Consider the following 26,525-nt stretch of genomic DNA (forward strand, 5'->3'; position numbering starts at 1 on the left):
CTTTAGCTGGGTGCTGGCAGCTAGACTGGGAATCCAGTGACCTCTTCCTCATGTTCTGCTGTACACATGGTCCATGGATATGACTGATGCTCCATGGCCTTCCACTGAGAGTTGTGGTGACCCCTAGCAGCCCAGACTGAGCCCAGTTCAGCTATAGTAAAACATCAGCAATAGTAAAGACCTGAACATCTCCCACAGCCAGACCAGACTGCCTAGTTGAAGAGGCCATAGTGGTTCTACTGTCTTTACAGAGACACATCCCTCAAGGAAAATCCTTGAAGGCCATGGGGTACCCACTGTCAGAAGCTGGTACTCAGACTGGAGGCAGATCATAACATCTGGACATAGAAGTCTGGGGAAGAGTCCGAACTTCCTTAGAAAAGTGAATGATTGGGAGAAGACAGCTGACAAATGAGTGAGGTGAAAAGAGAGAGCTGAGCTCAATAAGATTTCCCCATCAAGGATTTATAATCTGCAATTCTCTTACAAACTTGACAGGAGAAGAGACAGCATCTGAATAACTGGAAGGGAGATTTACAAATGTTCTGCTAGAGAATTTCAAACAGAAGACCAGACAGGAAAGGACTGAGGAGAAAGGTTCAAGGGTTCCTGGCTGACCAGGAACCACTACCATTCCAGAGCAGAGCAGCTGCTGGGATACCTGTACCTGGTATAAGGAGTTAAAATGAACAGGGGCCCTGCTGCCCTGAGAAACAAACACTTCCCACTCTGCCCCTTGAGAAAAAGGGAGTTTGACAATCAGTCAACTGCTACTGTGACAATGCCTTACCTGTTTTCCACAAAAGAACATTGTCTTTGCAAACTAAAGCAAAGTTCACATCAGTTTTTCATGGTCTCTGCCCTTGTCAACAGAGGCCTCTACTGCCCATACTACCTTAGTGTTTTCAACCTCTGGGGGATTTCTTGGGCAGGTGAGAACTCCAGTGTGTCTCAGAACAGACTCAAGTTTGTAACTACTTGATTCATCATATTCAACAGTACCACTTGTTTGCCTGTGATCTTGGAGCTCCAAAGGACAGAAATAAAGGCCAGCCACCCCAGACATTGGTTTTCTATCCAGCTACTTCAGAAAGGTCTTACCAGGGTTCCATCGGCTAGGGTACAGCCAGAGAAACGTTTTGCAAGAAACCCCTCAAAGTTAGTTGTTCTCTGAATTGCAAAAAGAAGCAACTTCACTTCAATTTCCTTAGCTCTGGTACGCATGATCTTGGAAAGTTCTGCCCTTCAAAATAAAAAGATAAGAACATTTCAAACAAACTGATCATTCATGTAAAATAAGACAAAATAAACAGGTGACATGTAGACACAGTCCATGCTTGAAACCATGAAAACACATCAGATTCCACAAGTACTACGTTTTTTTCCTGTATATGAATTTATCTATGGTAACTGTCATTTATAAGCATTTTAGGAGAATAGCAACAATAGCTCAGAATAAAATAGAACAATTATAATAACATACTATGATGGACGTTATCTTAAAATGTATGGACTGTTTATTTGTAGAATTCTGCCCTGAAATGAAACAATAGATAAGGGATAATTATTATACATGTAGTAAATAAGAATTTTAAGCTGGGCGCTGGTGGCTTACACCTGTAATTCTACTCAGGAGAATGAGATCTGAAGATCCCTGTTTGAAGCTTGCCTGGATAGTAAAGTCCATAAAACACTTACCTCCAATTAACTACCAAAAAGCAAGAAATAGAGCTGTGGCAGAATGCTAGCCTTGAGCAAAAAAGCTCAGGGACAGGGCCCAGGCCCTGAGTACAAGCCCTAGGACTAGCGGGGGGGCGGGGGGGGAGTAAAAAATTAAGGTAAAATTATATACCAGTTAAAAGGGATTTTCATGTTAATTTGATAACATGGTTACTACTACATTTATATCTTCAAACCTTTCAGTAATTTATTGATGATATACATGAAGCACTTAGTATTTTAAAATGTTTATGTCTTATATAATTTCACAAATTGTAAGTTTCTGAAGGACAAAATCCTACATCTTCCAGAGTTCAATCAGCATCTTCTCCCCTGGAATTGGTACTCTAGACATACCCATGAACAACAGAATGTCCATTCAAAAGTCGACATGTAGATGGTTGGCCACTATGGAGGGGTTCTGTTTTAGAATGTAGGTTATTAGGGAACAGTGACAAGGTTGAGTTATTGGTAAGTACTAAGCTGTCATCATCTTCCCACACAAATAAAAAGCAAAATCAAACAAAGAGCCTCTAAGTTTATCTGAGAGTGATGTATCTGTAGGACGTGAGCCAAAATTCTAACAATAAAAGCTTGGCAGCAACACTGCTGGAGAAAAAAGCAGGTCCTGGCGCTCACAGGGATCACTGGCTGGCTTTGGAAACCTCCAGTCTCCTGCAGCCTGAATTCTCACATGCCTGTTGGCAAGTCTAAAACTAAAGAGAATGAGTAAACATGTTCTTAAGGAATCCACTTTTCCTTTGCTAACTGGGATTTAGAAAGTGACAACTACAATTAACTGAATAAATACTCATAAAATACTATATAGAGAATCTGAGTCTAAGATAGCAAATGTTATTTCTTAAAACAATAGCTACTTAGAAGGCACAATATCAAAAGTGAATCCTAATGTAAACTATGGGCTCAGAGTAAAGGTTTTATCATAACAAATGAGTAAAGGAGGAAGGCTGTTGTGTGTAGCAGCAGCCGTCTGCCCAATTTAGAAATTACTCTAAAATTGCTCTAAACAGTCAAGTCTGTTTTTTAAAAAAATAAAGCCAATATCACTTAAAACATATTATCCCTAATGTATTTAAAACATGCAACTTGAAGGTACTTTAAGTGATTTGGTGGAAGACTTGAGGTGGGGTATACAGCTCAGTGGTAGACAGCTACCTAGTCTACCTGAAGCTCTGGGCTTATTATCCTAGAATCAAATGTAACTGAATCAAATGTAACTGCACACACACACACACACACACATGCACACGCACACACACACACACAGAGTTTGGTTCCAGCACCACTTGTCATAGATACATTAATTTCATCTTGCTGGGCTGTAATGTTCTAATACGAAGAGACTGTGTGACTGGGCTATACTCACCGATACTTCAGAAAAGATGAATGAGAGAAGGACTTTAAAATGATTAGAAAGGCTGGACACAGTAGCTGACATCTGTTCTTCCAGCTACTTGAGAGGTGGAGATCAGGAATTGCACAGTTCAAGGTCAGCTTGGGCAAAAAGTTAGCAAGACTTCATCCTAACAAATATACTGATATATGCTGGGCACTAGTGGCTCATGCCTGAAATTCTAGGTACTAAGGAGGCTGAAACCTGGGGGATTGCAATTTAAAGCTAGCCAGCCAGAAGAAAAGTCCATGAAACTTTTTCCAAAGTAACCAGCAAAAGCTGGGTTGGTGGTATGAGTGGTGGTAGAGAGCCAGGCATGAGTAAACAAGTCAAGAGATTGCAAGGCCCCTAAATTCAAGCCCTGCTATCAGCAAAAAAATAAAAACAAATGTGGTAGCACATATCTGTGGTCCCAGCTACTCCAGAAGCCATAGATAGGAGGACCCCAGGCAAAAACATGAGGCCCTATTCAAATAACTAAAGCAAGGAAGGACTGAGCCATGGCTCAAGTGAAAGCTGCCTGCCTAGCAAATAGAAGGCCCTTAGTTCGAAGTCCAGTACCAATAATAAGTTAAATAAATAAATAAATATCTGAATTCAGATACCAACATTTTAAAATGATTTCTAAAAATCATTATTAGGGCTGGGAAGGTGGCTCAGTGGTAGAGTGCTTTCCTTGCATGCATGAGGCCCTGGGTTCAATTCCTCAGCACCACATAAACAGAAAAAGCCAGAAGTGGCACTGTGGCTCAAGTGGTAGAGTGCTCGCCTTGAGCTGAAGAGCTCAGGGGCAGTGCCCAGGTCCAGAGTTCAAGCCCACGACTGGCAAAAAATATAAATAAATAAAAAAAATCATTATTATAAAAATGACATACAGCACAGTTACAGTACATAAGTAAGATAAAGAGTACATTTCTTCTTAGCCAGGCACCAGTGGCTCACACCTGTAATCCTAGCTACTCAGGAGGCTGAGATCTGAGGATCACGGTTCAAAGCCAGCCTGGGCAGGAAAGTCTGTGAGAATCCAATAAACCACTAGAAAACCAGAAGTGGCGCTATGGCTCAAGTGGTAGAGTAATTGCCTTGAGCTGAAGAGCACAGGGACAACGCCCAAGCCCAGAGTTCAACCCCCACAACCCACAAAAAAATAGAGTCTCATAGATGTTCCTGCCTGGGCTGACTTTGAACAACAACAACAAAAAAAAGAGTACATTTCTTTTTGGACAATATCACTCCTTCTCTTGCTCTCTCCCAGTTTTTCCCTCCTACAAGTTATATGGTTCATTTTCAACATAGTGTCTAGTGAGTATCACTGCTGCATTCATTCACCCTTTGTCTCTCTGTTCCTGTAACCCCTCTTGCCCTTCCCCCGAAAGAAAGAAAATAAAAACAGCAACAAAGAAAAAGACCTCATTTCCATTTCCTGGAGTTCATTTCAATAAACATTATTTTATATAATCAGATGCATGTAGGCAATCACCCCTTTGTGTTCCTCTCCAAAAAATATCCTCTTTGAGATACCAACATTTGTAATCTGTAATAACTTAATATTCTCATATTAAGGAAATTTACCCAACCAATATTTCCTGAGTGTCTGAGTAGAAACCATCCCTGTCTCTACAAAATAAAGGTGGGTTACACACACACACACACACACACACACACATTCACAGTGACATATTCAATACAGATGCAGGGGAATATAGGAAAGATACATCATTACTGGTTGGTTGTTAAAGTAAGCCATAAGGAAGTCTGGAGCCAAGCAGGGAACCAAAGTTGGGTGTACAGTTGGTATGAGGTAAAGAGGTAGAATTTCATGCAATCTGGTAGTGGTGTCCAATCTACAGGAAATGGTAGAACCAGAAGACTGATTCTGAAACCTTAATCAGCACCAGAACCAACAGTGAGTTGCAATTTACCTTGTCACATGGCAAAATTCTACGGCAATTCTCTCAGTCATGTACCACTCCCGTGGAAACATCCGGCCATATTTCTCTTCATAATCCACAAGCTGGCGTTTCACCCAGGCATATCGTCTATCAATTTTGTCTAGCCAGGCGACCTCAGGAAGGTAGGGAATGAAAACCACCCCAGTATTTAGAAATAGCGATGACGGTTTAGTCAAACAAGCAAAAAACATAGAACCAAGAAAAAGCTACCCTTATTTACTTGAACCAGAGGTTTTTAACCTAGTATCTAACATTGGTCTATAAATTTCCAGGAAAGGTTTATGTATAGGTGCACTTTGCTGGGCAGGAGATTTTTTTCCAAAAGGACAGTGATCTCAACATGGTTCAGAAGCACTGACCTGTAACTATAGCCCCTACAATTCATTGTTTAACAATTAGCATTATCACACAGTTGTAGTAACAAAGCATAGACCAGTAGGTTTGAAAGCATTTGTTTCTCAATAAAATTCAAGTGATACATCAGACCTCATCTTGTCGGTACTTACATCTTGGTTTTCTTGAAAAAGTACCAGATACTCTGACAGATGCTGTTTAATAAACTTTTTGATGATTTCTTGTTTGATTCTGGGGTCCAAAATATTAGCAACCAAACACGCATCTCGCAGGACATTGCTGGGTCCACCTGGCCTCTAGTAAAATAAACAACACACACCAGTTCAAACATCAGAAATGACCTTTAAATATCACAGTTTCTGACAGCTGCTGCTTCTTATTTTTCTCTTATTGTTATTACTCCCTCTCCCTGGACACTCATTCTTTCTACTGTATATGGATATTTTAGTTACTTGCTCCTTAGTGAAAGAATATTAAAATAGTCTCACAGTAGCCAACATAAAATTACTCTGTGATTAGCAGTGAGACATTGTAGAAAACAGGACCAACTAGGATCACAGAAAATCTTGCCATCTGAATAGCAAAAATGAGAGAGGCTTAAAAAAGCAGAGCGCTAGAAGCAGTGTTAGAAACTCTGTTGTACCACTTTTCCCTAACAAACTTTACCTTTCTTGTTCTTAAAAGCTCAAACAAGGTGGTTAGCTTTAAAACAAAACCAGGCTGGAGACTAGCGACTCATTCTACCTGTAATCCAAGCTAATCAGGAGGTTGAGGATCTGAGAATCACAGTTGGAAGCCAGCCCAGGCAGGAAAGTCTATGATTACCAATTAAACTACCAAAACAGCCATAAGTGGAACTATGGCTCAAGCAGTAGAGTACTAGCCTTAGGCAAAGAAGCGCAGGGACAGCGCCCAAGATTTGAGTTCAAGCCCACACACAAAAGAACAAAATAAACAAAGCAAAAACCAGATGCTCAAACATCGGCCTGTTTCACTGATAGTCAACAACCCAGCTGACCAAAGTTGTAATACTGAAAAGATCAGTGGTAGAGAACTGGGGCTGCAAGGATGCATCATGATGGAAGTCTCTGTTACAACCAAAGATAATTCCATCTCACTGAGCCTTTCTGTATGGTAAGTGAACAAATGAACAAATGTGGTGAATGAGGTCTTGCTGATACAAAGAACATCTGGAATTTATTCATGACTGAGCTAAATAGTCTCCTAGCTTTGAGAAGTTGCTCAATATCATCTGAAAAATAATGGGATTGAATTAGGATAAGGTTCTTCTGAATCTTCAATATTATTATTAATTTTGGCCAATTCTGGCTAATGTTAATGTTACCTACCTAAATTAAAGCCCAAGTGTTTCACAAGTGTCTGGTCAGCTGCTGGAGACCTTAACTGTTAACATGCAACCTGCTCCAGACTGAATAGACCTTAGGCTACCACACTGGCTGCTCAGCTCTGGAATCTGGATACATTTGTTTGATCTGATAGAGAAGCCATGGAAGCCAAATCCTACAAATTTAAAAAATTTCATTTACGAAGCCAGGTACCAATGGCTCATGCCTGTAATCCTAGCTACTCAGGAGGCTGAGATCTGAGGATTGCAGTTCAAAGCCAGCCTGGGCAGGAAAGTCTGTTGAGATTCTCATCTCCAATTAGCCACCAGAAAATGGGAAGTGGCTCTGTGGCTCAAGTGGTAGAGCACTGGCCTAGAGCTGAAGAGCTGAGGGACAGTGCCCAGGCCCAGAGTTCAAGCCCCATGACCGACCAAAAAAAAAAATTCATTTATGAAAAAGATGGAAATATATTTTGAGCATCTTGATTCCATTTGCAAACAGAAACAGAAACACAAAACCTTTAAGAAAAGTTAACAACAATAACAACAAAGTCAGTCACTGAGCCAGAGAAAGGGGAAGTGGGCGGGGGAGTCAAGAGGGGAGAGGGAAAACAGAGGAAAATGAGGGAGGGGGTAACACTATTCAAAAAGAAATGTACTCATTATCTTACTTATGTAACTGTAACCCCTTTACAATAAAATAACTTTAAAAAAAAAAAGGGAGGTAGAGCATTAAAGAACAGCATTTAACTTCACCTGACTTGGTGGAATCTGGGAGAAAACTTATAAAGTAGGCCATGGTTAAATAATGAAGATGGTCTTCATTCACATCTTCTGAAACTTTCTGAAGTGGTCTGGGATAGTAGAGCATAGGAAAGCAGATTGGTCTAAGAAGAGCCTAATGGTCACAATCAGACTTACAATAAATACTTCCTTATTTTTCTGACCTTGGTTTTCTCTGTGGCCAAAAAAAATAATGGTTTTCCAACAGATACTCCCTCCCTGAGGTACACCAGGGACTCAGGAAGATGAGATTCTTAAAAAAAAGTACTTCACAAATAAATTCCTGCTTATTAGCGATCAGCCACAAAATAAGAAGACATTAAAATCAGGAGCAAGTTTCCTATAGAACATAATCTCCCAGCTGGGTGCTAGGACTCTTATCTCCAATTAACTACCAAAAAGCCAGAAGCAGAGCTATGGCTCAAGTTGTAAAGCGCTAGTCATAAGTGAAAAAAGAAGAAGAAGAAGAAGAAGCAACTCAAGGACAGTGTCCAGGCTCTGAGTTCAAGCCATAGGACTGGTAAAATTTAAAAAAAGAAAGAAAGAAAGTAATCTCCTGAACCTAGAGCAACCACCAACGCCAACTTCCTACGTTTCTTTTAGTTGAAAATATTTCCAGTTATTGAATTATAGAGCAGATCCAGGAAATGAGCCTTGGCTCCTAAGTGAATATATCCTCATCTCCACCCACAAAACAGAGTGAGGAATGCTGCTGACCTGGATGCTTCAATTCATCTCTACCTTCAAGGGTTCTCTCTATTGAAATAGCTTGATGAATAGAGAAGAAACTCTTCTGAGCTTTCTGCTCACACTGACACATGAGAAGGATTAGAATGACATCTGCTACAAGGATGTGAAAGATGGAGTTAATAGCAGCTGTCCAGCACAGTGACAGCCAAGAGAGAGAGAGTAGAGATGTGACAAGTAGAAACAACAGCTCACAAATGAAAGCTTTGAGGCTTTGCGAACAAACACAAATAGCCATACCACAAATGATCAAAGTAGGCATTAATTCTGAAGAACAGGATTTTGATCACTAAAAATGAATTTCTCCTGTGGATCTGAGAGTTACATAAGCCCTCGATACTCTTCCCAGTAGTTTTCACCAAACTGAAACCAGTAAGTTATATAACAATCCTAAAAAACATTGTGGCTTGAAGACTTTTGAAAAATTTAAATATAGCCGTGTTAAAATAAAAAGACGACTTTACAGGACAGACAGAATATAAGGTTTGACATATATAAATTAAACCAAAACAATTCCTTATTTTTTGATGCTGAGATGACATTGCTTTGGGATATTTAAAATAAAGGGTGGTCTCATTACCTTCAACTGTCAGGAAACAGATTTGCCACTGCCAGCAAACTTTTGGAATATGCTTAAAGGACTACTATAGTGACCATGAACCATGGAGAAGATGGGGATAATATCTAAAGCCTGCAGGGAAAATGCAAAACAATACCTTGGTGCCCTGGGAAGGAAAAGCTTCTTCAAAATCTGCCAAGATTTGCTGTCCTAACTCTGTCTGAGCAGCCTTCACTCTGTGTGGAAAAGGGAACATATTAATGCTCAGAATAATTTTCAAATACGTACATATAAAGGGGTCGGAAATGCTTAAGTCTTTAGAGATCATCCAGGCCATCACCTACGGCTGTACAGCTAGATAAAGAAAGTCACACACTAGATAGTAGCAGATTTAGGACTAGGATCCTGGACTCTGATTTATTCTCAGCATAAATTTTCTGTTGGTGGTGGTGGTAGTTGTTTTATTTTTCTTTTTGTGCCAGTCCTGGGGCTTGAACTCAGGGTCTGGGTGCTATCCCTGGGTTTTTTTGCTCAGGCTAGCACTCTACCACTTGAGCCACAGCTTCCCTTCCAGTTTTTTGGTGGTAAATTAGAGGCAAGAGTTTCATGGACTTTCCTGCCCAATCTGGCTTCAAATAGCAATCCTCAGATCTCAGGTACCTGGCTTTTCTAATCCTCATAGTTCTTCTAGACTACTCCTCACCTGCTGTGAGCTATATATACATATATATATGTGTGTGTGTTATATTTATATAAATATATAAATTAATCTCTACAAAATTTCATTGAGGGGAAGTGGTGCTGTGGCTCAAGTGGTAGAGCACTAGCCTTGAACTAAAGAGCTGAAGGACAGCGCCCAGGCCCAGAGTTCAAGACCCAGAACTGATCCCCCCCAAAAAAAATTCATTGAGAAACTGGGAATGTGGCTTAGTGGTAGAATGCTTGTCTAACATGCATGAAGCCCTGGGTTTGATTCCTCAGTACCACATAAACAGAAAAAGCTGGAAATGGTGCTGTGGCTCAAGTGGTAGAGTGCTAGGCATGAGCAAAAGCAGCTCAGGGACAGTGCCCAGGCCCTGAGTTCAAGGCCCAGGACTGGCAAAAAAAAATGTGTTGTTTTTTTTTTATTGAGCATAGTTAAGTTTCACTGAGCTTCAGGAAAATGTTGTACAACAGCACCAGATCAAACATCAATCCGTTCTGGATTACAGGTATAAAACTGCTTTCCTACTCCACAGGATACAGAATAGGAAGAGGGTTACAGATTGCTTCATGGTGGAATTGTTTTTTTGTGTGTGTGTTTTAACCTAGAAACCAAACACAGGACCATAAATTAGCCTTTAAGCAAATGAACAAAAAGAATGCTATTTTTTTTTTTTTTTTGTCCGTCATGGGACTTGAACTCTGGGCTTGGGGACTGTCCCTCAGCTCTTTAGCTCAAGGCTAGCACTCTACCACTTGAGCCACTACACCACTTCCAATTTTCTAGTGGTTTTTATTGGAGATAAGAGTCTCACAGGGCTGGGAAGGTGGCTCAGTGGTAAAGCGCTTGCCTTGCATGCTTGAGGCCCTGGGTTCACTTCCTCAGCACCCATAAGCAAAAAAAAAAAAAAAAAAGAGCCAGAAGTGGCACTGTGGCTCAAGTGGTAGAGTGCTAGCCTTGAGCTGAAGAGCTGAGGGGCAGCGTCCAGGCTCAGAGTTCAGGCCCACGACCGGACCCAAAATAAAACAAAACAAAAAAAAGAGTCTCACAGATTTTCCTGTCTGGGCTGGCTTTGAACCATGATCCTCAGATCTCAGCCTGAGTAGCTAAGATTACAGGTGTGAGCCACCGATGCCCGGCTTCTAAATTTTTTTTTAAAGCACCCAATGACCAAAGGAATGAACTGTTCATCAAGAAGAAAGGCCACTGAATGAAGATTTAAGTTCAAGAGATTGTGAACAGGAAGACTGAATTGCAAGAACAACCAGTTAGCAAAGAGAGGATAATATTTAATGGAAGTTTACACAGGGACTCAGAAATATTTGTTGGCTTGAATGAGAGAGAAGCAGCAGCTAGAAGTACATAACACGGGCTGGGAAGGTGGCTCAGTGGTAGAGCGCTTGCCTTGCATGCTCGAGGCCCTGGGTTCGATTCCTCAGCACCACATAAGCAAAAAGAAAAAACCCGGAAGTGGCGCTGTGGCTCAAGTGGTAGAGCGCTAGTCTTGAGCTGAAGAGCTGAGGGACAGTGCCCAGGCCCAGAGTTCAGGCCCCATGACAGGACCCAAAAAAAAAAAAAAAGAAGTACATAACAAGTCTGCAACTCATCAGTTCTGTCCTTCAAGTTCTCCTCCAGCTGCCCACCCAGCTCTGAGGCAGCTGGTAATTTTCTGATCCTGAGGCAAATACTTACCTTTGCTAAAAGCACCATAAAATAGCATGCTTCCTAGCTTGGTCTCCACCCTGCTATTTCTGGATTAACTTTATGAAGTTTCTAGAAATAGCGAACAACTCAAAACCACAATTTCTTTGGCTACTACAGAATACCTGGCAACCTGATAGGATTTTGTTAGTGAGAGGATAGGCATGACCTAGAACAATATGTTTTATCCTGGGGCATAGTTATAATTATGCTTTATTCCAAATACTTTCCAGGGTTTTCCCACTACCTGCAAAACTTTTTCAAGTACTTTATATAGTTGTGTTTACAGCCCCTTAAGCCAGTTTTCAAGATAAAGCTGTGCTAGAATAGTCCCTACCCCATCAGAATCAGGGCTGCCCACCCCAATACATTCAACAGACAATGAATGGGAAACTCCCCTTCACTATGAATTCTTTTGTTTGTTTGTTTTTTGGTCATGGGACTTGAACTCATGGTCTAAGCACTGTTCCTAAGCTATTCTTGAGGCTAGTGCTCTACCGCCTCAAGCCACAGCTCTACTTCTGATTGTCTGGTGGTTAACTGGAGATAAGAGTCTTGCTTGCCAGGCGCTGGTAGCTCACGCCTGTAATCCTAGCTACTCTGGAGGCTGAGATCTGAGGATCGCGGTTCAAAGCCAGCCCGGGCAGGAGAGACCTTGAGACTCCTATCTCCAATAAACCACCAGAAAACCGGAAGTGGCGCTGTAGCTCAAGTGGTAGAGCGCTCGCCTTGAGCTGAAGAGCTGAGGGACAGCGCCCAGGCCCAGAGTTCAAGCCCCATGACCGACAAAAAAAAAAGAATCTTGCTGACTTTCTTTCCTTGGATGGCTCTGAACCATGATCCTCGTATCTCAGCCTCCTGAGTAGCTAGATTACAGGCATGAACCACCAGTGCCCCACCAGTATGAATTCTGATGGAGAAAAGAATGTGCTTCCATAAAACTTTACCTCAGGCATCTTGCAACTCCCAAAGAATGAGCCAGCAGCTATGTCCCATGATAATACCATGTTGCTTCCACAGGCTCAGGCCCTCAGATCCTACCCTGTTCTTGGAAATAGAGTATCAGCTCTTTCTCAGCCAGGGGAACTATTCCTGCAGAAAAGGTGTCAGCCCTGGTTAGAGGTAGTCAGTCATGAACTCAGGGCTGCTGACCACCGCAATGACTCCAGTGAGCCTAGCTCTGTCTCTGTCACCCCCATGCCTCTTCCACCACTCCCAATCTCTATGATATTGCCCAAGTCTGACACTGAGCACTGAGAGAACAACCAGAACCCACAATAAGACTTTGTGCTGTCTTTGTACAAAAGACAGGGAATTACCAGGCTCCGATTTATAAGGTCTTCAGCTTATGTTCAGAATCCTTATTGCGACAGGCTAGATGTAGCTATATCGTCAGTGAACCGCATGTAATGTCACTTCATTTTTATGGGCCACAACTAAGAACTGTTGTGAAACACACAAGGGTGAGGACAGAGGCCTCTTCTAGATGTCTTTCAGTGTCCTTTCTGGCAGTGATTATTCCCCAACACTCAAGTTCTTCTGTTAGCTGGCAACAGCATTCATCTTTACAGGTAGCCCAAGTAGGATGTATAATTGCTGGGACGGAAGAATAAGTTGTGCCTATAAAGGCTTCCAGTAGTATACTGTTTCTCATGGAGACCCATGAGAAAGAACAACCACGGGCTGGGAAGGTGGCTCAGTGGTAGAGCTCTTGCCTTGCATGTATGAGGCCCTGGGTTCGATTCCTTAGCACCACATAAGCAAAAATAAAAAAGGCGTAAGTGGCCCTGTGGCTCAAGTGGTAGAGTGCTAGCCTTGAGCTGAAGAGCTGAGGGACATCGCCCAGGCCCAGAGTTCAGGCCCCACGTCCAGACCCCTCCCCCCGCCCCCCAAAAAAGAACAACCACTCCCTTGTACATATTACTGCTAGTATCTATCAACACAAACCACAGGAATTTTCAGGATGGCATATCAACTATAGGTTTTACAACTATTGGCTTAGATATAAAGTATCTCCCTAAAAGGCTCATGTGTTAAAAGCTTGGTCCCCAGCTGGTGGTACTCTTGAGAGGTGATTGGATCTTGAGGGCACTTAGTTTCTCAACGAATTAATTTGTGGATGGATTCATAATCTGCTGGCCTAATGGAAAGAAGCTGACCACAGGAGAAGGCATTCCCTGGAAGGGTATATTTTGTCCTAGACCCTTCAACCCTCCTCTACTCCCCACCTCCTGTCATTTTTTAGTGCCTACCTATGCTCCCTGAAGTGATGTCCGTTTGACAATACATGGGCCCAGCCAGAAGTGACAGCTCAGTGGCCATTGCCTGAAACCTCTGAAACTTTAAGCCAAAGTAAATCTTCATCCTTTTTTTTTTTCTTGCTGGTCCTGGGCCTTGAACTCTAGCCTGAGCACAGTCCCTAAGCTCCTTTTGCTCAAGTTTAGCGCTCCACAACTTGAGCTATAGCAATACTTCCGGATTAATTGGAGATAAGAGTCTCCTGCACTTTCAGGCCTGGGCTGGCTTCCAACTGTGATCCTCAGAACACAGAGAGTAGCTAGGATTACAGGTGTAAGGCATTAGCACCCAGCTAATTCTTCCCCCCCTTTTTTTTTTGGCCAGTCCTGGGCTTGAACTCAGGGCCTAGGCACTCTCCCTGAGCTTCTTTTGCTCAAGGCCAGCACTCTACCACTTGAGCCACAGCGCTGTTTCCAGCTTTTTCTGTTTATGTGGTACTAAGGAATTGAACCTAGAGCTTCGCGCATGCTAGGCAAGCACTCTACCACTAAGCCACATTCCCAGCCCCTCTTCCTTTTAAGTAGTTTTGTTTTTCCCTCAGATATTTTATCACAGTGATAAAAACTAACACAACAATCAATAGCCTAAACAGGATGCTAGAAATAGGTCAAGAGACTTAAAAGAATATTTATCAGTTCTTATTCTTCCCTGGTTTAGAACTTCTAACAAAGAAAAAGCCCTACTGCAAAGAGATGATAGATCAAAGAAGACTTTCAGCAGAGCAAATACATGAGTTAAACTACCACGATTTCCTAGTTATTCCACAATTAAAAGAGAACGGAAGAGATTTAAGTATTTTTCCTTCAGGGTATGGCTCAAGTGGTAGAGTCTGCCTAGCAAGTGCAATATCCTAAGTTCAGATCATGAAAAAAAAATTTCCTAGCATCCAAAGAAGGTCCGTCTGTTCTGTTGTATGATAGTTACCCAAAGTTGGTTAGTCCTAGTAGAAGTAGATTCATTTCCCTGCCCAGAAAAGAAAAGTGGTCTCTGGTATCCTCAGTCTTATATGACATCAGGGTTTGTCTAAAGATGCCTTTCCCTCAATTTGTTATTGGTTTTTCATAAGGAATAGTGGCAGAGGGACACTAAATTGTGGAAAATATCTTGGCATTTATAAGTAAGTAACCCTGACACTTGGTCTTGTGAGTGACAATCCCAAAGGAAATACCCTCAACAGTTTCCTTCCAAATACACAGTCCATGCTGAACAGAATGACTATGTAGCCAGCCAGGTGTGGAATTTCCAACAGACATTATAAAGAACCTCAGCCTAAAAACTTGGAGCATTCTGAGGGATGCTTTTAATTTGGAGGATTCCAAAGAATGCTTTTGAGATCACCAAAGATAGGAGAGTTCTCACAGTTTAAACTGAAAAAGAGGCCAAGAAAGAACTTGTCAAGCAGCCAGATAGGCCTGTCCATTCTCTAGTTCAGCTTTTTTTTCACTACCCCATATGACCACCATTCCTCCCTTCCCCCACTTCTCCTACCCACCCACCTCAACCTGCCAAGCTTCTCTCCCTTTTGAGACGTTAGACATAGTTCTGAAAAATACATTTTAGTTCAAGGTTTTCAAAATAAATCACTGCAAAATATTCCATTCTTTCTCAGGAAATACTAACTGACTAGAAACATTTGCTTTCATGAACATGCTTAAGCCAGGAGGATTTGAAATATAAAGATACTAAAGAAAAAAAATCTTTCCTTCAATGCTACATTAAACATTTAAGCATTGCCAGAGGTAGTTGGAAGAAATAGCAAATCAAGACCCATGAACTTCATATTTCAAATGTGCAGGCAAAGACTTTAAAATGCAACTTTCCTTGTGACTTCTACGATTTATAGACAGCAAGATATTAGGTTAAACTGCAGCAATGCATAGGGCGTAACTCTCCTGCCTTTCTCCTCCCTCCATGCAAACAACTCTCCCTATCACTTCCAGATGGTTCTACCATTGCTATGTAAACATAGGGAGGAAAATTCACCAGAAATGATGCTAAAAATAAGAAGTCTGGACATTTCTCAAACTTTTAGCACCTCTAAAAACTATTGTAGTCAAACACTGAAAATAAGCTTTCTCATCTTGCATTCTTTTTTTGGGTCGGTCATGGGGCTTGAACACTGAACCTCGGTGCTGTCCCTCAGCTCTTCAGCTCAAAGTTAGCACTCTACCACTTGAGCCACAGCACCACTTCTGGTTTTCTGGTGGTTTATTGGAGATATGAGTCTCACAGACTTTCCTACCCGGGCTGGCTTTAAACTTCAATCCTCAGATCTCAGCCTCCTGAGTAGTTAGGATTACAGGTGTGAGCCACCAGTGCCAGGTACATTCTTTTTGAGTACTACTTAAGGAGCAGATTCTGAGTAAAACTTAAAAAAATATATTGCAAAGAGGGTGTGAACTAAAAAAGTAAATCCTCATGCATTTGCAGCACTACATGTTAATGTATGTTTGTACTCCACATGTAATATATGTTTGGAGGACTCGATATTGAAAGGATACTGTGTTCTCTTATTTTAAATGGACTGTCATTCTAACTCTGATCATAGAGTTTCTTCAAATTTATAAAAGTCTATCTTTGGAAAATGTTATTTAAAAAAAGGTAAAGAGCACACAAGAAGCACAGGGAGCAAAAGTAAAATAAACCAGTGCAACCACATCACATGAAAAGGTTTCTGCATAGCAAAGAAAATAATCCCCCAAATGAAAGGGGGCAAAATATTTGGGAACCATATCTGAAAAAGTGTGAATGTCCAACCCACCATAAAAGGAACTCACATAACTCAACAGCACAAAAAAAAAAAAAAATTAAGTGGGCAAAAGACATGAATAGACATTTTCCCCAAACAGGGCTAAAAAAGACTGAAAGAATATGTGAAAAAAAAAAGTTCAATATCACTTAATCATCAGGGAAATGTAAATAAAAGCTCCAATCAGATATTACTTGATACTCATTAGTATAACTATTAAAAAGATAAAAGGTGGGGCTGGGAAGGTGGCTCAGTGGTAGAGCGCTTGCCTTGCATGCCTGAGGCCCTGGGTTCGAGTCCTCAGCACCACATAAGCAAAAAGAAATAAGCCAGAAGTGGCGCTGTAAATCAAGTGGTAGAGCGCTAACCTTGAGCTGAAGAGCTGAGGGACAGCGCCCAGCTTTCCCTCAAAAAAATTAAAAAAATAAATAAAAAGACAAAAGGTAAGTGTTGATAGAGTATAGGGATTAGAACACTTGTATACCACTGATAGGAATGTAAATTGATGCGGCCATTATGGGAAAATAGTAAATTAAAAACAAAAGAACTATAGGACCCACCAATCCCTTCTTCAGGTCTATACCTAAAGGAAATGAAAGCAACACCCAGAATCACAGATATCTGCCCTCCCAGGTTCACAACAATACTGTTCACAATAGCCAAGATGCAGACACAACCTAAGCGCCCACTGATAGACGAATGGGTTAAAGAAATTACACCTATGGGTCTCTATTAACCACATCAACTGTGGATCAAAAACATTTGAAAAGACAAGTGTCTAATGGGACTAAGGATGTAGCTCAGGGAAAGACAATGAGAGCTTAGTATTCACAGAGGACTTGGGTTCTATCTCCATTTGCCTTCAAAATGGCTATTATCTATCAGTCACACCATCTATATCATACATGAGTTCTTAGTTGTTCATACGCTTCACAGACTTGATACCGTCAGTTTTCATTTTTATCAATCAGGTGGAAGGAAAGGGATGTATATAGTTCTTTAAAATTTTCATTTTCTTGGGAACTAGTAGGATTTGCATTCTGTTTGATGATTAGCCATTTGTGTTTCCTATGAAGTACCTATTTATGTGCCTGACCTATTGGTCTGTTGAGTTATTTATTCTTTTCTTACTGATTTGTAGGAAATCTCTATATATTCTGAATATCAATCCTGTTACCAGGTGCTGGTGGCTCACGCCTGTAATTCTAGCTACTCAGGAGGCTGAGATCTGAGGATCATGGCTCAAAGCCAGCCTGGCAGAAAAGTCCATAAGACTCTGAACTACAATAAACCACCAGAAAACCAGAAGTGGCACTGTGGCTCAAGTGGTAGAGCACTCACCTTGAGCTGAAGAACTGAGGGACAGTGCCCAGGCCCAGAGTTCAAGCCCCACGACAAAAAAAAAAAAAAAAAAAAAGCTGTGAGATGGTGGCTCGTGCCTGTAATCCTAGCTATCAGGAGGCTGAGATCTGAGGATCACGGTTCAACACCAGCTCAGGCAGGAAAGCCCATGAGACTCTTATCTCCAATAAACCACTCAGAAAACTGGAAGTGGCACTGTGGCCCAAGTGGTAGAATGCTAGCCTTGAACTGAAGAGCTCAGGGACAGCGCCCAGCCCCAGAGTTCAAGCCCCACAAGTGACAAAAAAAAAAAACAAAAACATATATATATTTTATCAGTCCTCTTGTGAGAGCTGAGTAGATCTTTTCTATGACTGTATTGCCTATTTTAGAGGCAAGTCTTTGACTATCCTTTCAACTTAATAAGTTCCTGTTAGAACATTCTATTCTTTCTTCTCTATCCAAAAATTGTGAAACTCTTTACTCTTATTTACCTTTATGCCTTCAGTTCCCCAGCACAGAGCCTAGGATATAGAAAGTACATAGTAAATGCCTGTTAGATAGATGAAGGGAAGACTCAATGAATGGGGAAAACAGGCCATCTCTGCCTTCCTCATTCTTCCCCACTCATGGAGAGCAGGCCTGCCTTCTCCATCCAAGTGTCTTTCTTATAGCTCATAAAGTGCTATGCGTGGGCTTTCTTGGCTGCTTTCTTCCCATTCTGATATGGCAACTAGCCAGCTCTAAGTGTGAAGGGGTTAGGAAGGATGAGGGAAAGGGTGGTGATTTCCTAACACTTTGCCAAGACATTCCTTATAGGTCCTTGGCAGATTGAGCTCATGTTGCAACCTTCTCTTCTGGCTTCAGAGCTCAAGAAGTTATTAAAAACAAACAAAACAAAAAACACATACCAAAAAACCACCTGAGTTAAAGTCCAAAACCAGGTAAGAAAAAAGGTAGTAGACTAGACACTCTGAGGACTCCTTAAAGAAGGAAATCAATGCTTAAGAAAGCTTCTCAAAAAGGAAAGGTATGGAGTGATGAATACCAGGAGCAGGAAGGGTCCTGGGGCTCACCCCTGCCACAAGGGTACCTAAGCCACTATCAACATCTGCATCTTTACCTTGCATGCTCACTCACTCAGTGAGTATGGGCTCTTTGTTCTGAGAACCTCAGCATTAGATAGAGGTGCCAACAACATTCAAGACTCCCAAGTCCAGAAGATCAGTCTCTGGCACACCTACCTGGTAGCCTACCTTTCTTCAGAAGAAGTGTGTGACAAACAACTCTAATCCCAGAATTTATGAGGTTGAGGCAGGAGGACTGCAAATCAAGGGCAGGTTGGGCTACAAAACAGAACCTTGTCTCAAGAGAAAAAAAAATATCTGTGCGGCATACTTAACTAAGCTCTATATCCCACTTTTTCCCCATTAGCAGATGGCAGTAAAGTGTACTTCTGATGAGAGTAACAGATAAGGTTAAAGATAAAAAATAAGTTGTTAATTGAGAATCACAAAGCATGTAAAGAATGCTATTTCCAAGAGAGACACAATGTGCAACAAACTAAAGACCATACATCAAAAGATAGACAAACAGGCAAATAAACACAAACAATTTACATTCTCTGAAAGATGCAGAGGGTATTATTATGACCTGGAAGAATCAGCTAAAAATCCTAGAAATTAAAAAACTGGATTGTTAAATAAAAGTTGAACAGATGGGCCAAATAGCAGAATGGGCACAAGGGACAAATAAATTAAAACAGGAAAACTGAGTTGAGGAATTCTTTCAGAATTCAGTCTAAAAGGATAAAGAGACGGAAAATATTTTTCCTTAAAAAAATAAGAAGATGGCAGCAGACTTAGAAGTTCCAATATTCATGTAACAGGAATTCTACAAGGAGAAACTAGGGAAAAAATATTACAAAGACAATTCAAAGGAAAAAAAAGAGAACTCTCTTACAATTTAAAAAACTCTTTAGATCAAAAACACAATAAGAACAGAGCAACACCAATAAAAAAGACATCCTATAAATGCCATCTTCCAGCTCTGAATCTCAAAATGTTTTCAGTGCAAAAGAAAATTAAATGAAAATAGATCAGCTCATCTGTTTCTTTCTTTTAGTAGACAGCAATGAATACAATGCCACAGATTTGCCTGTTCTGCAATACAGTAGATAAAGGTGGCATCAACCAAGTCTCTATCAACAGGCAAACAGATAAAGCCTGTGGAATATACATACAATGAAAAACTCAGCCTTAAAAGGAATGGAATTTGGACACATGTAAAACATGAATGAATCTGAAAACAGCATTTTAAGTGAAATAAGCCAGAAACAAAAGGACGAAATACTATTTGATTGTATTTATATAAGGTAATGAGAATAGACAAATTCATAGAGACAGAAAAAGAAACAAATGAGGAGTTAATGCTTAATTGGTACCTAGTTTGTTTGGAATGATGAAAAAGCTCCAGAAATAGATAGTAGTGATGGCTGTACAATATGATGTACTTAATTGCCACTGAACAACACTCTTCAAATCTTTTTTTTTTTTTTTTTGTCGGTCATGGGGCTTGAACTCTGGGCCTGGATACTGTCCCTGAGCTCTTCAGCTCAAGGCCAGCACCCTACCACTTGAGTCACAGCACCATTTCCTGAACAGCACTCTTATAAGTGGTTAAAATGTGGCTGAGGATATAGCTCAGTGGCAAAGCATATGTTTTCTTTTTTCTTTGTCAGTCGTGGGCTTGAACACTGGGCCTGGGTGCTGTCCCTGAGCTTTTCAGCTCAAGGTGAGCCACAGTGCCACTTCCCATTTTCTGGTAGTTAATTAGAGATAAGAGTCTCCTAAGCTGAGCGCTGGTGGCTCACGCCTGTAATCCTAGCTACTTAGAAGGCTGGGATCTGAGGATCGAGGTTCAAAACCAGCCTGAGCAGGAAAGGCCGTGAGACTCTTATCTCCAATAAACCACTCAGAAAAACCTGAGGTGGTGCTGTGGCTCACGTGGTAGAGTGCTAGCTTTGAGCTGAAGAGCTGAGGGACAGCGCCCAGGCCCAGAATTCAAGCCCCACAACCCACAAAAAAAGTCTCATAGATGTTCCTGCCCTGGCTGGCTTTGAACCGTGATCCTCAGGTCTCAGCCTCCTGAGTAGCTAGGATTATAGGGGTGAGCCACCTGCACCTGGCTAAAGCATATATTTTTTGTGTGCAAGGTCCAGTGCCAAAAAATGAACAAACAAAAATGGTTATTATGGGGAATCTGATTCACCACAACTTTTAAGATTAAAAAAAAAAAAGAAAGTAGAACTTTATCATAAAATAAGTTGAAAGGGTAGTCAAGACCTGTCTCTAAATAGATAATACAGTACAAGAAAGATGTACTCAGATCTGACAAAAGAATTCATATCCAGAATATATAGAGATTTCCTATCAGTAAGAAAGGGATAAATAACTCAACAGACTACTAAGCCAGGATATAAACAGACACTTCACACAGAAAATGTAAATGTAAAATCATCAAATGGAAAGAATGAAAATCTCATTAGTTCCTAAGAAAATGAAAAATTAAAAGAACTATATATTCCTTTCCTTCCAACTAATTGATAAAAAAAAACTGTTGGCTCAAGTCTGTGATCCTAGCTACTCAGAAGACTGAGATCTGAGGATTCCTGCCTGTCCAGGCAGACAAACTGAAAGACTTATCTCCAATTAACCAGCAAAAAGCCAGCAGCAGAGCTGTGGATCAAGTGCTAGAGAACCAACCTTGGGTGAAAAAATACCAAGGAGAGCTCATGGTCCTAAATTCAAGCCCCAATACTAGCATAAAACAAACAACAGAAAATTTTAAGAAAAGAATTGACAATATCAAATCTGTTGAGAGTAAGGGGAAATAGACACTTACATGCTATACAGATAGTACAATAAGTATATATCTTTATTTTGAAGGCAAAAGGGTAATTCTAATATTCAAATTTTCTTTTCTTTTTTTTTTTTTGTCGGTCGTGGGGTTTGAACTCTGGGCCTGGGCATTTTCCCTGTGCTCTTCAGCTCAAGGTGAGTGCTCTACCGCTTGAGCCACAGCTCAAGCTTGGTTTACTGGAGATAATAGTCTCACAGAGTTTCCTGCCCGGGTTGGCTTTGAACTGTGATCCTCAGATCTCAGCCTCCTGAGTAGCTAGGATTATAGGTGTGAGCCACCGGTGCCTGACTATCAAAATTTTCAATACACATAATTCTTTAATAGAGAATATACCCTAGAGAAAATATTTCTATATGTGTAAAAAGAGGTATACTTTTAAAATTAGAAATAAATGTCCTGGTATATGAAAATGACTAATCTGTGATGTTTGCAGTATGATAGTCTATGCATAGAATGAGGTAGATCCTTGCTTATCACCTTGATTAGATTGATAAGGCACATATCTGGGTATTTGAGAGCATTAACTAGGGAGAAGACTTATTGTGAATGGGGCCCAGAATAACTAAAGGAGGAAGGAGGAGAAAGCCAGCTAGTATAGGCATTCTTCTGCTTCCTGGTTGCCATGAGGTGAGCAACTATGCTCTACTATGTGGTTCCTGCCATTATGTTCTGCCTCACCATGGGCCTAGAATGAATGGAGACCAGGGATCATGAGCTGAAACCATGAGCCAAAATAAACCCTTTCTCCTTTAAGTTGTTTCTCTCAAAAATTTGTCACAGTGACAAAAACCTAACACAAAGTCTATAAATACTGATGTGGAAAAAAAGCCCTAAAATACATTGTGAGGTTGAAAACAAAAAGCAGTATCAGAAGAACATAGCATAACAGAACTACAGATTTATAAAAGTGCAGACTATAACATCTAGAGGGATATCCATTACATTGCTGATAGTTACTACATCTAGGAAGAATAATAGAATTTAAGGAAATGTTTTATCTGCATATTGGACTTTTTTAAATAAAAGGAAGTATTTATACGTATTACTTGAATAGTACAAAAAATTTTTTTTAGATTAGAAGCCTATAGCAGTCAGGCCTTCCTAAGAAGACAGGATTAAAAAACAAGTGCTGTTAAGGGCCACCTCTTCATACGTACTATGCTTCAAGAAAGGTAGTGATGGACTGGGAAGGTAGCTCAGTGGTAGTGCCTGCCTTGGATGCATAAGCAGAAAAAGCAGTAAGTGGCACTGTGGCTCAAGTGGTAGAGCACTAGCCTTGAGTTGAAGAGCTGAGGGACAGTGTCCAGGCCCAGAGTTCAGGCCCTACGACCAACCAAAAAAAAAAAAAGAAAGGTAATGATTTGTCCATCATTGTATCATCTTCTGGTGCTCTTTCTACTACTACTACTAATAGAAATAGGCACTGTGTTTCCAATACATCCCCTTTTAGGATCCTCATCTTTCTTCTCTCTAGGGATCTGCTTTTCTTTCCATTGGATCTGAATCCAGGATAAAAACTCAACCATGGTGTAAAGAATAACGTTAGGGAGAAAGTCATCATTTTGTCATCTCTGAAGTTTGAGAGGCACAAAGCATCTTCTAAAAATGGGCACAGTCATATATCCCTTCCCACATACTCTTTTTACCAATTTGACTTTACATCCTTTCATTAGGAAGGGTAGGGGAAGACACATTCTTTCCTCCTGAATCTTGATTATCTTGTGACTATGGCAGAAATGAAGCTATGTGACTTGCAAGCCAGTCTCTTGGGATGCTCATTCTTGGAACCTAGCCATCCTGGCATGAGAAAGTTCAAAAATCCCATGGAAGAAAATAGGATCTGAGTTCATAGACTAGCTGAGCCCCTACATGATAGTGTGCACAAGATGCCAGGCATGGGAGTGCGACAGGCCCCACTTCATTTGCCTTACTGATGCTGCATGGAGCGTAGACTAACTGTTCACACTAAGCCAGACCCACGTCCATAAGCAAAGTAACTGTTTTAGACTAACACATGTTGTGGTAGTTTGTTGCAAGGAACTAACTGAAACAGTTTCCTTCACATGTGGAAAACTGAGAGTCAAATACACATACAACTGCAACTATCTGACACAGTAAAGAAGCCAATGTAAAGTAAGATCAGAGAACACTGAGCTGCTTCCTAGAAAGAACTCTACAATGAACAAACTGAGCTAAGTGACAAAGCACAGCCTAGAACCATCTTTCCTTTAAGAAAGACAATTTTCTCCAATGATGTTTTACCTTTCAGAAAGTTGCCGGATCTGTGGGATTCCCATATATTTATGGAAGTGTTCCAGAACATTCATTACACCCTGAAGGAGATTAGCAACTTCTCCATACTGTCTGCGTCTGGTCATGGCTCTGTAAGGAAATATGAAGTTGAAAACTAGAAAAACACTAAGGATACAAGATGCAGATGTAGAAAAATCTATTCTGGCTCTAAAAGACATCAATTTGATTTAATAAACGCTTACCAAGTGCTGAATACATATTGTGCTGTGTTCACTGGGGGAGAAGTAAATAAGACTGGGCCCAGGTCCCAAGGTAACTACACCCCATTAATGGAGAGAATCCAGTATGTATCTAACGACAGTGGGTTGAATTAAACTGTCAATAAAAATATGAGTTATGTGATATGGGGTTATAAAAGAACGTGTGGGTGATGGATTTTCATTGGGTGGGAGAGGGGAATCTGGGTAGCCTGGATTTGGATTGGGTAGTATAGGACTAGTGGACTTTTAAAGACCAACCAGCATAATGATGTTACTCTCTGAGGACAACAGCATTTTTCTAGAATACAACAAGGGACATTTGTATGCATTCTACGTATTAAATGTGTAGGTTTTGAGCCAATGACAGTAATTTTATATCATAGATGTCTACTTGCCCTACTGCTTAGGTTAGTGAAGTTTAAATAAATGATATGAATAAAGTCAACAGTTACATACAGCCAAGGAAGTACAAACTATTAGGTCTAAATTTTATTAAGGTTGGGTTTTGCATTAAATGTGTAATTTATTACTTCCCTTAAAAGGCATTTGGAGAGAGGCGCAAGTTCAAGCCAAGGTGGTGTTATGTTGCTACCATTATCTGCTAACACAGAATACTCTTCCACTCTCCCTGGCCTACTGTCCTGACTGATCACTTTTTTTTTTCCAGGGGAGTGGGGGGGTGGGGGTGGGGCCTGAACTTTGGGCCTGGGCGCTGTTCCTCAGCTCTTTAGCTCAAGGCTTGCGCTCTACCACTTGAGCCACAGCACCACTTCCAGCTTTTTTCTTTTTGCTTATGTGGTGCTGAGTAATCGAACCCAGGGCCTTATGCATGCAAGGCAAGAGCTCTACCACTGAGCCACCTTCCCAGCCCCCTGACTGATCACTTCTTGCAGAATAGACCATGACCCCCCTGCTACCCAGGCAACTGTCTATAGAAGAACTTAGGAAAGAGTCTGCTGCTCCTCCTCTTTGGTTCAGCTTGCTCCTCCACTGCCATATTTATATTTCTTTGAAGATGCTGTTTCTCTGTCCATATGCAGAACCACACTAAGACTGGGGTAGACCACAGAGATGAACTAGAATGTTGGTAAAGGAGGCTTTGGATTACTACTCAGTAGTTAATAATCAGCAGCTTCTTTTGATACTATTTCTATTGTGTTTAGGTATCATTCTCTCTATAAGCCAAACTGGAGTTTTGTCTTTTTTTTCAGAGGGTTGAGGGATACATCAAAAATCTATTTTCAAGTGATTTCTGGTTACAGTGTAACTCAGCCTAAGAGAGGCAGGAAAACTTCCCAGGACAGAGGCTGTGGGGAAGGATTTTGGGCCTGAGTCACCTTGTCTGACTTAATGGTCTAGATCAATCACATGTAAATGACATCTTTCTTGGGGTCACTTTCTTGTGTCTTCTGGGTTCTTCTTAGATTAATACCACCTCACTTTTTTGTTAAGTTTTGAATTCTAGAGGGCATAATGAAAAAAAAAGACTGAAGACTTGTGGCTTATTTGTCAAAAGTAGGGTAGGACAGCTTTCCTGGGCTAGAAAGTGAACAACCTATGAAGCTGTTTTCATGATGTATGTGATAGATTTCCTGTGGGTCCAACAAAGAATTACTTACTCAAGGGAGTCGACACCACCAGCCAGCATGTGTAGGTGGTTCAGTGTTGTGATTGATGTGGTCAAATGGCGTTTGGCATGGTCCAATTGCTTAATATCACGGGTGATTTCCTTTACCTAAATATTGAAAAACAACAGGAGATAAAGGAGGACAGTTAACAAAGATAAAACCAGGAGTTGCTCTATAAGAATGCAAATGAGATCTGTGAATGTGGCTTAGTGCTTGCCTAGCATGCATAAAGCCCTGGATTCAATTCCTCAGTACCGCATAAACAGAAAAAGCCAGAAGTGGTGCTGTGGCTCAAGTGGTAGAGTGCTAGCCTTGAGCAAAAGAAGCTCAAGGACAGTGCCCAGGCCCTGATTCTAAGACCCAGGACTGGCGAAAAAAAAAAAATGCACATGAAGCAACACACACACACACACACACACACACACACACACACACACACACACACACACACACACACACACACACACACACACACACACACACACACACACACACACACACACACACACACGTGCGCGCGCGCTCGGTTTACCCTGTTGTCCGCGAAAAACCCAAACCATTCTTAGAATACAACAATCACAATAATTTCTGATCATACCCTCCAAATTTAATTTGAACTGAGCATAGAGGTGCACACCTATAATCCCAAATTGGAAATGTTTAGGCATGAGGATTGCAAGTTCAAGGTTAGCTAGGACTACACAATGAATTTGAAGCCAGCCTATGCTACACAGAACTGTCAAACCCTATCTCAGAAAGAAAGGAAAAAAAGAGCAATGGAGGGAGGAGGGAGGAAAG

General features: G+C 41.0%; 1 protein-coding gene across 1 annotated transcript in view; it reads right to left on the minus strand.

Annotated features, from left to right (window-relative positions):
- Positions 1-26,525, minus strand: part of Vps53 (VPS53 subunit of GARP complex) — a 132,124-nt gene that overhangs the window by 66,061 nt on the left and 39,538 nt on the right. The window contains exons 6-11 of the mRNA XM_042692935.1: positions 25,719-25,834; positions 23,849-23,968; positions 9,031-9,109; positions 5,592-5,735; positions 5,056-5,198; positions 1,102-1,243 (exon numbers count right to left, since the gene is read on the minus strand). Of these exons, the coding sequence (XP_042548869.1) occupies positions 1,102-1,243; positions 5,056-5,198; positions 5,592-5,735; positions 9,031-9,109; positions 23,849-23,968; positions 25,719-25,834 (744 nt within the window). The remainder of the gene's footprint in view (positions 1-1,101; positions 1,244-5,055; positions 5,199-5,591; positions 5,736-9,030; positions 9,110-23,848; positions 23,969-25,718; positions 25,835-26,525) is intronic.

Source organism: Dipodomys spectabilis, unplaced genomic scaffold (assembly GCF_019054845.1).
Source record: "Dipodomys spectabilis isolate Male_0828 unplaced genomic scaffold, ASM1905484v1 ptg000004l, whole genome shotgun sequence".
Classification (NCBI taxonomy): Eukaryota; Metazoa; Chordata; class Mammalia; order Rodentia; family Heteromyidae; genus Dipodomys; species Dipodomys spectabilis.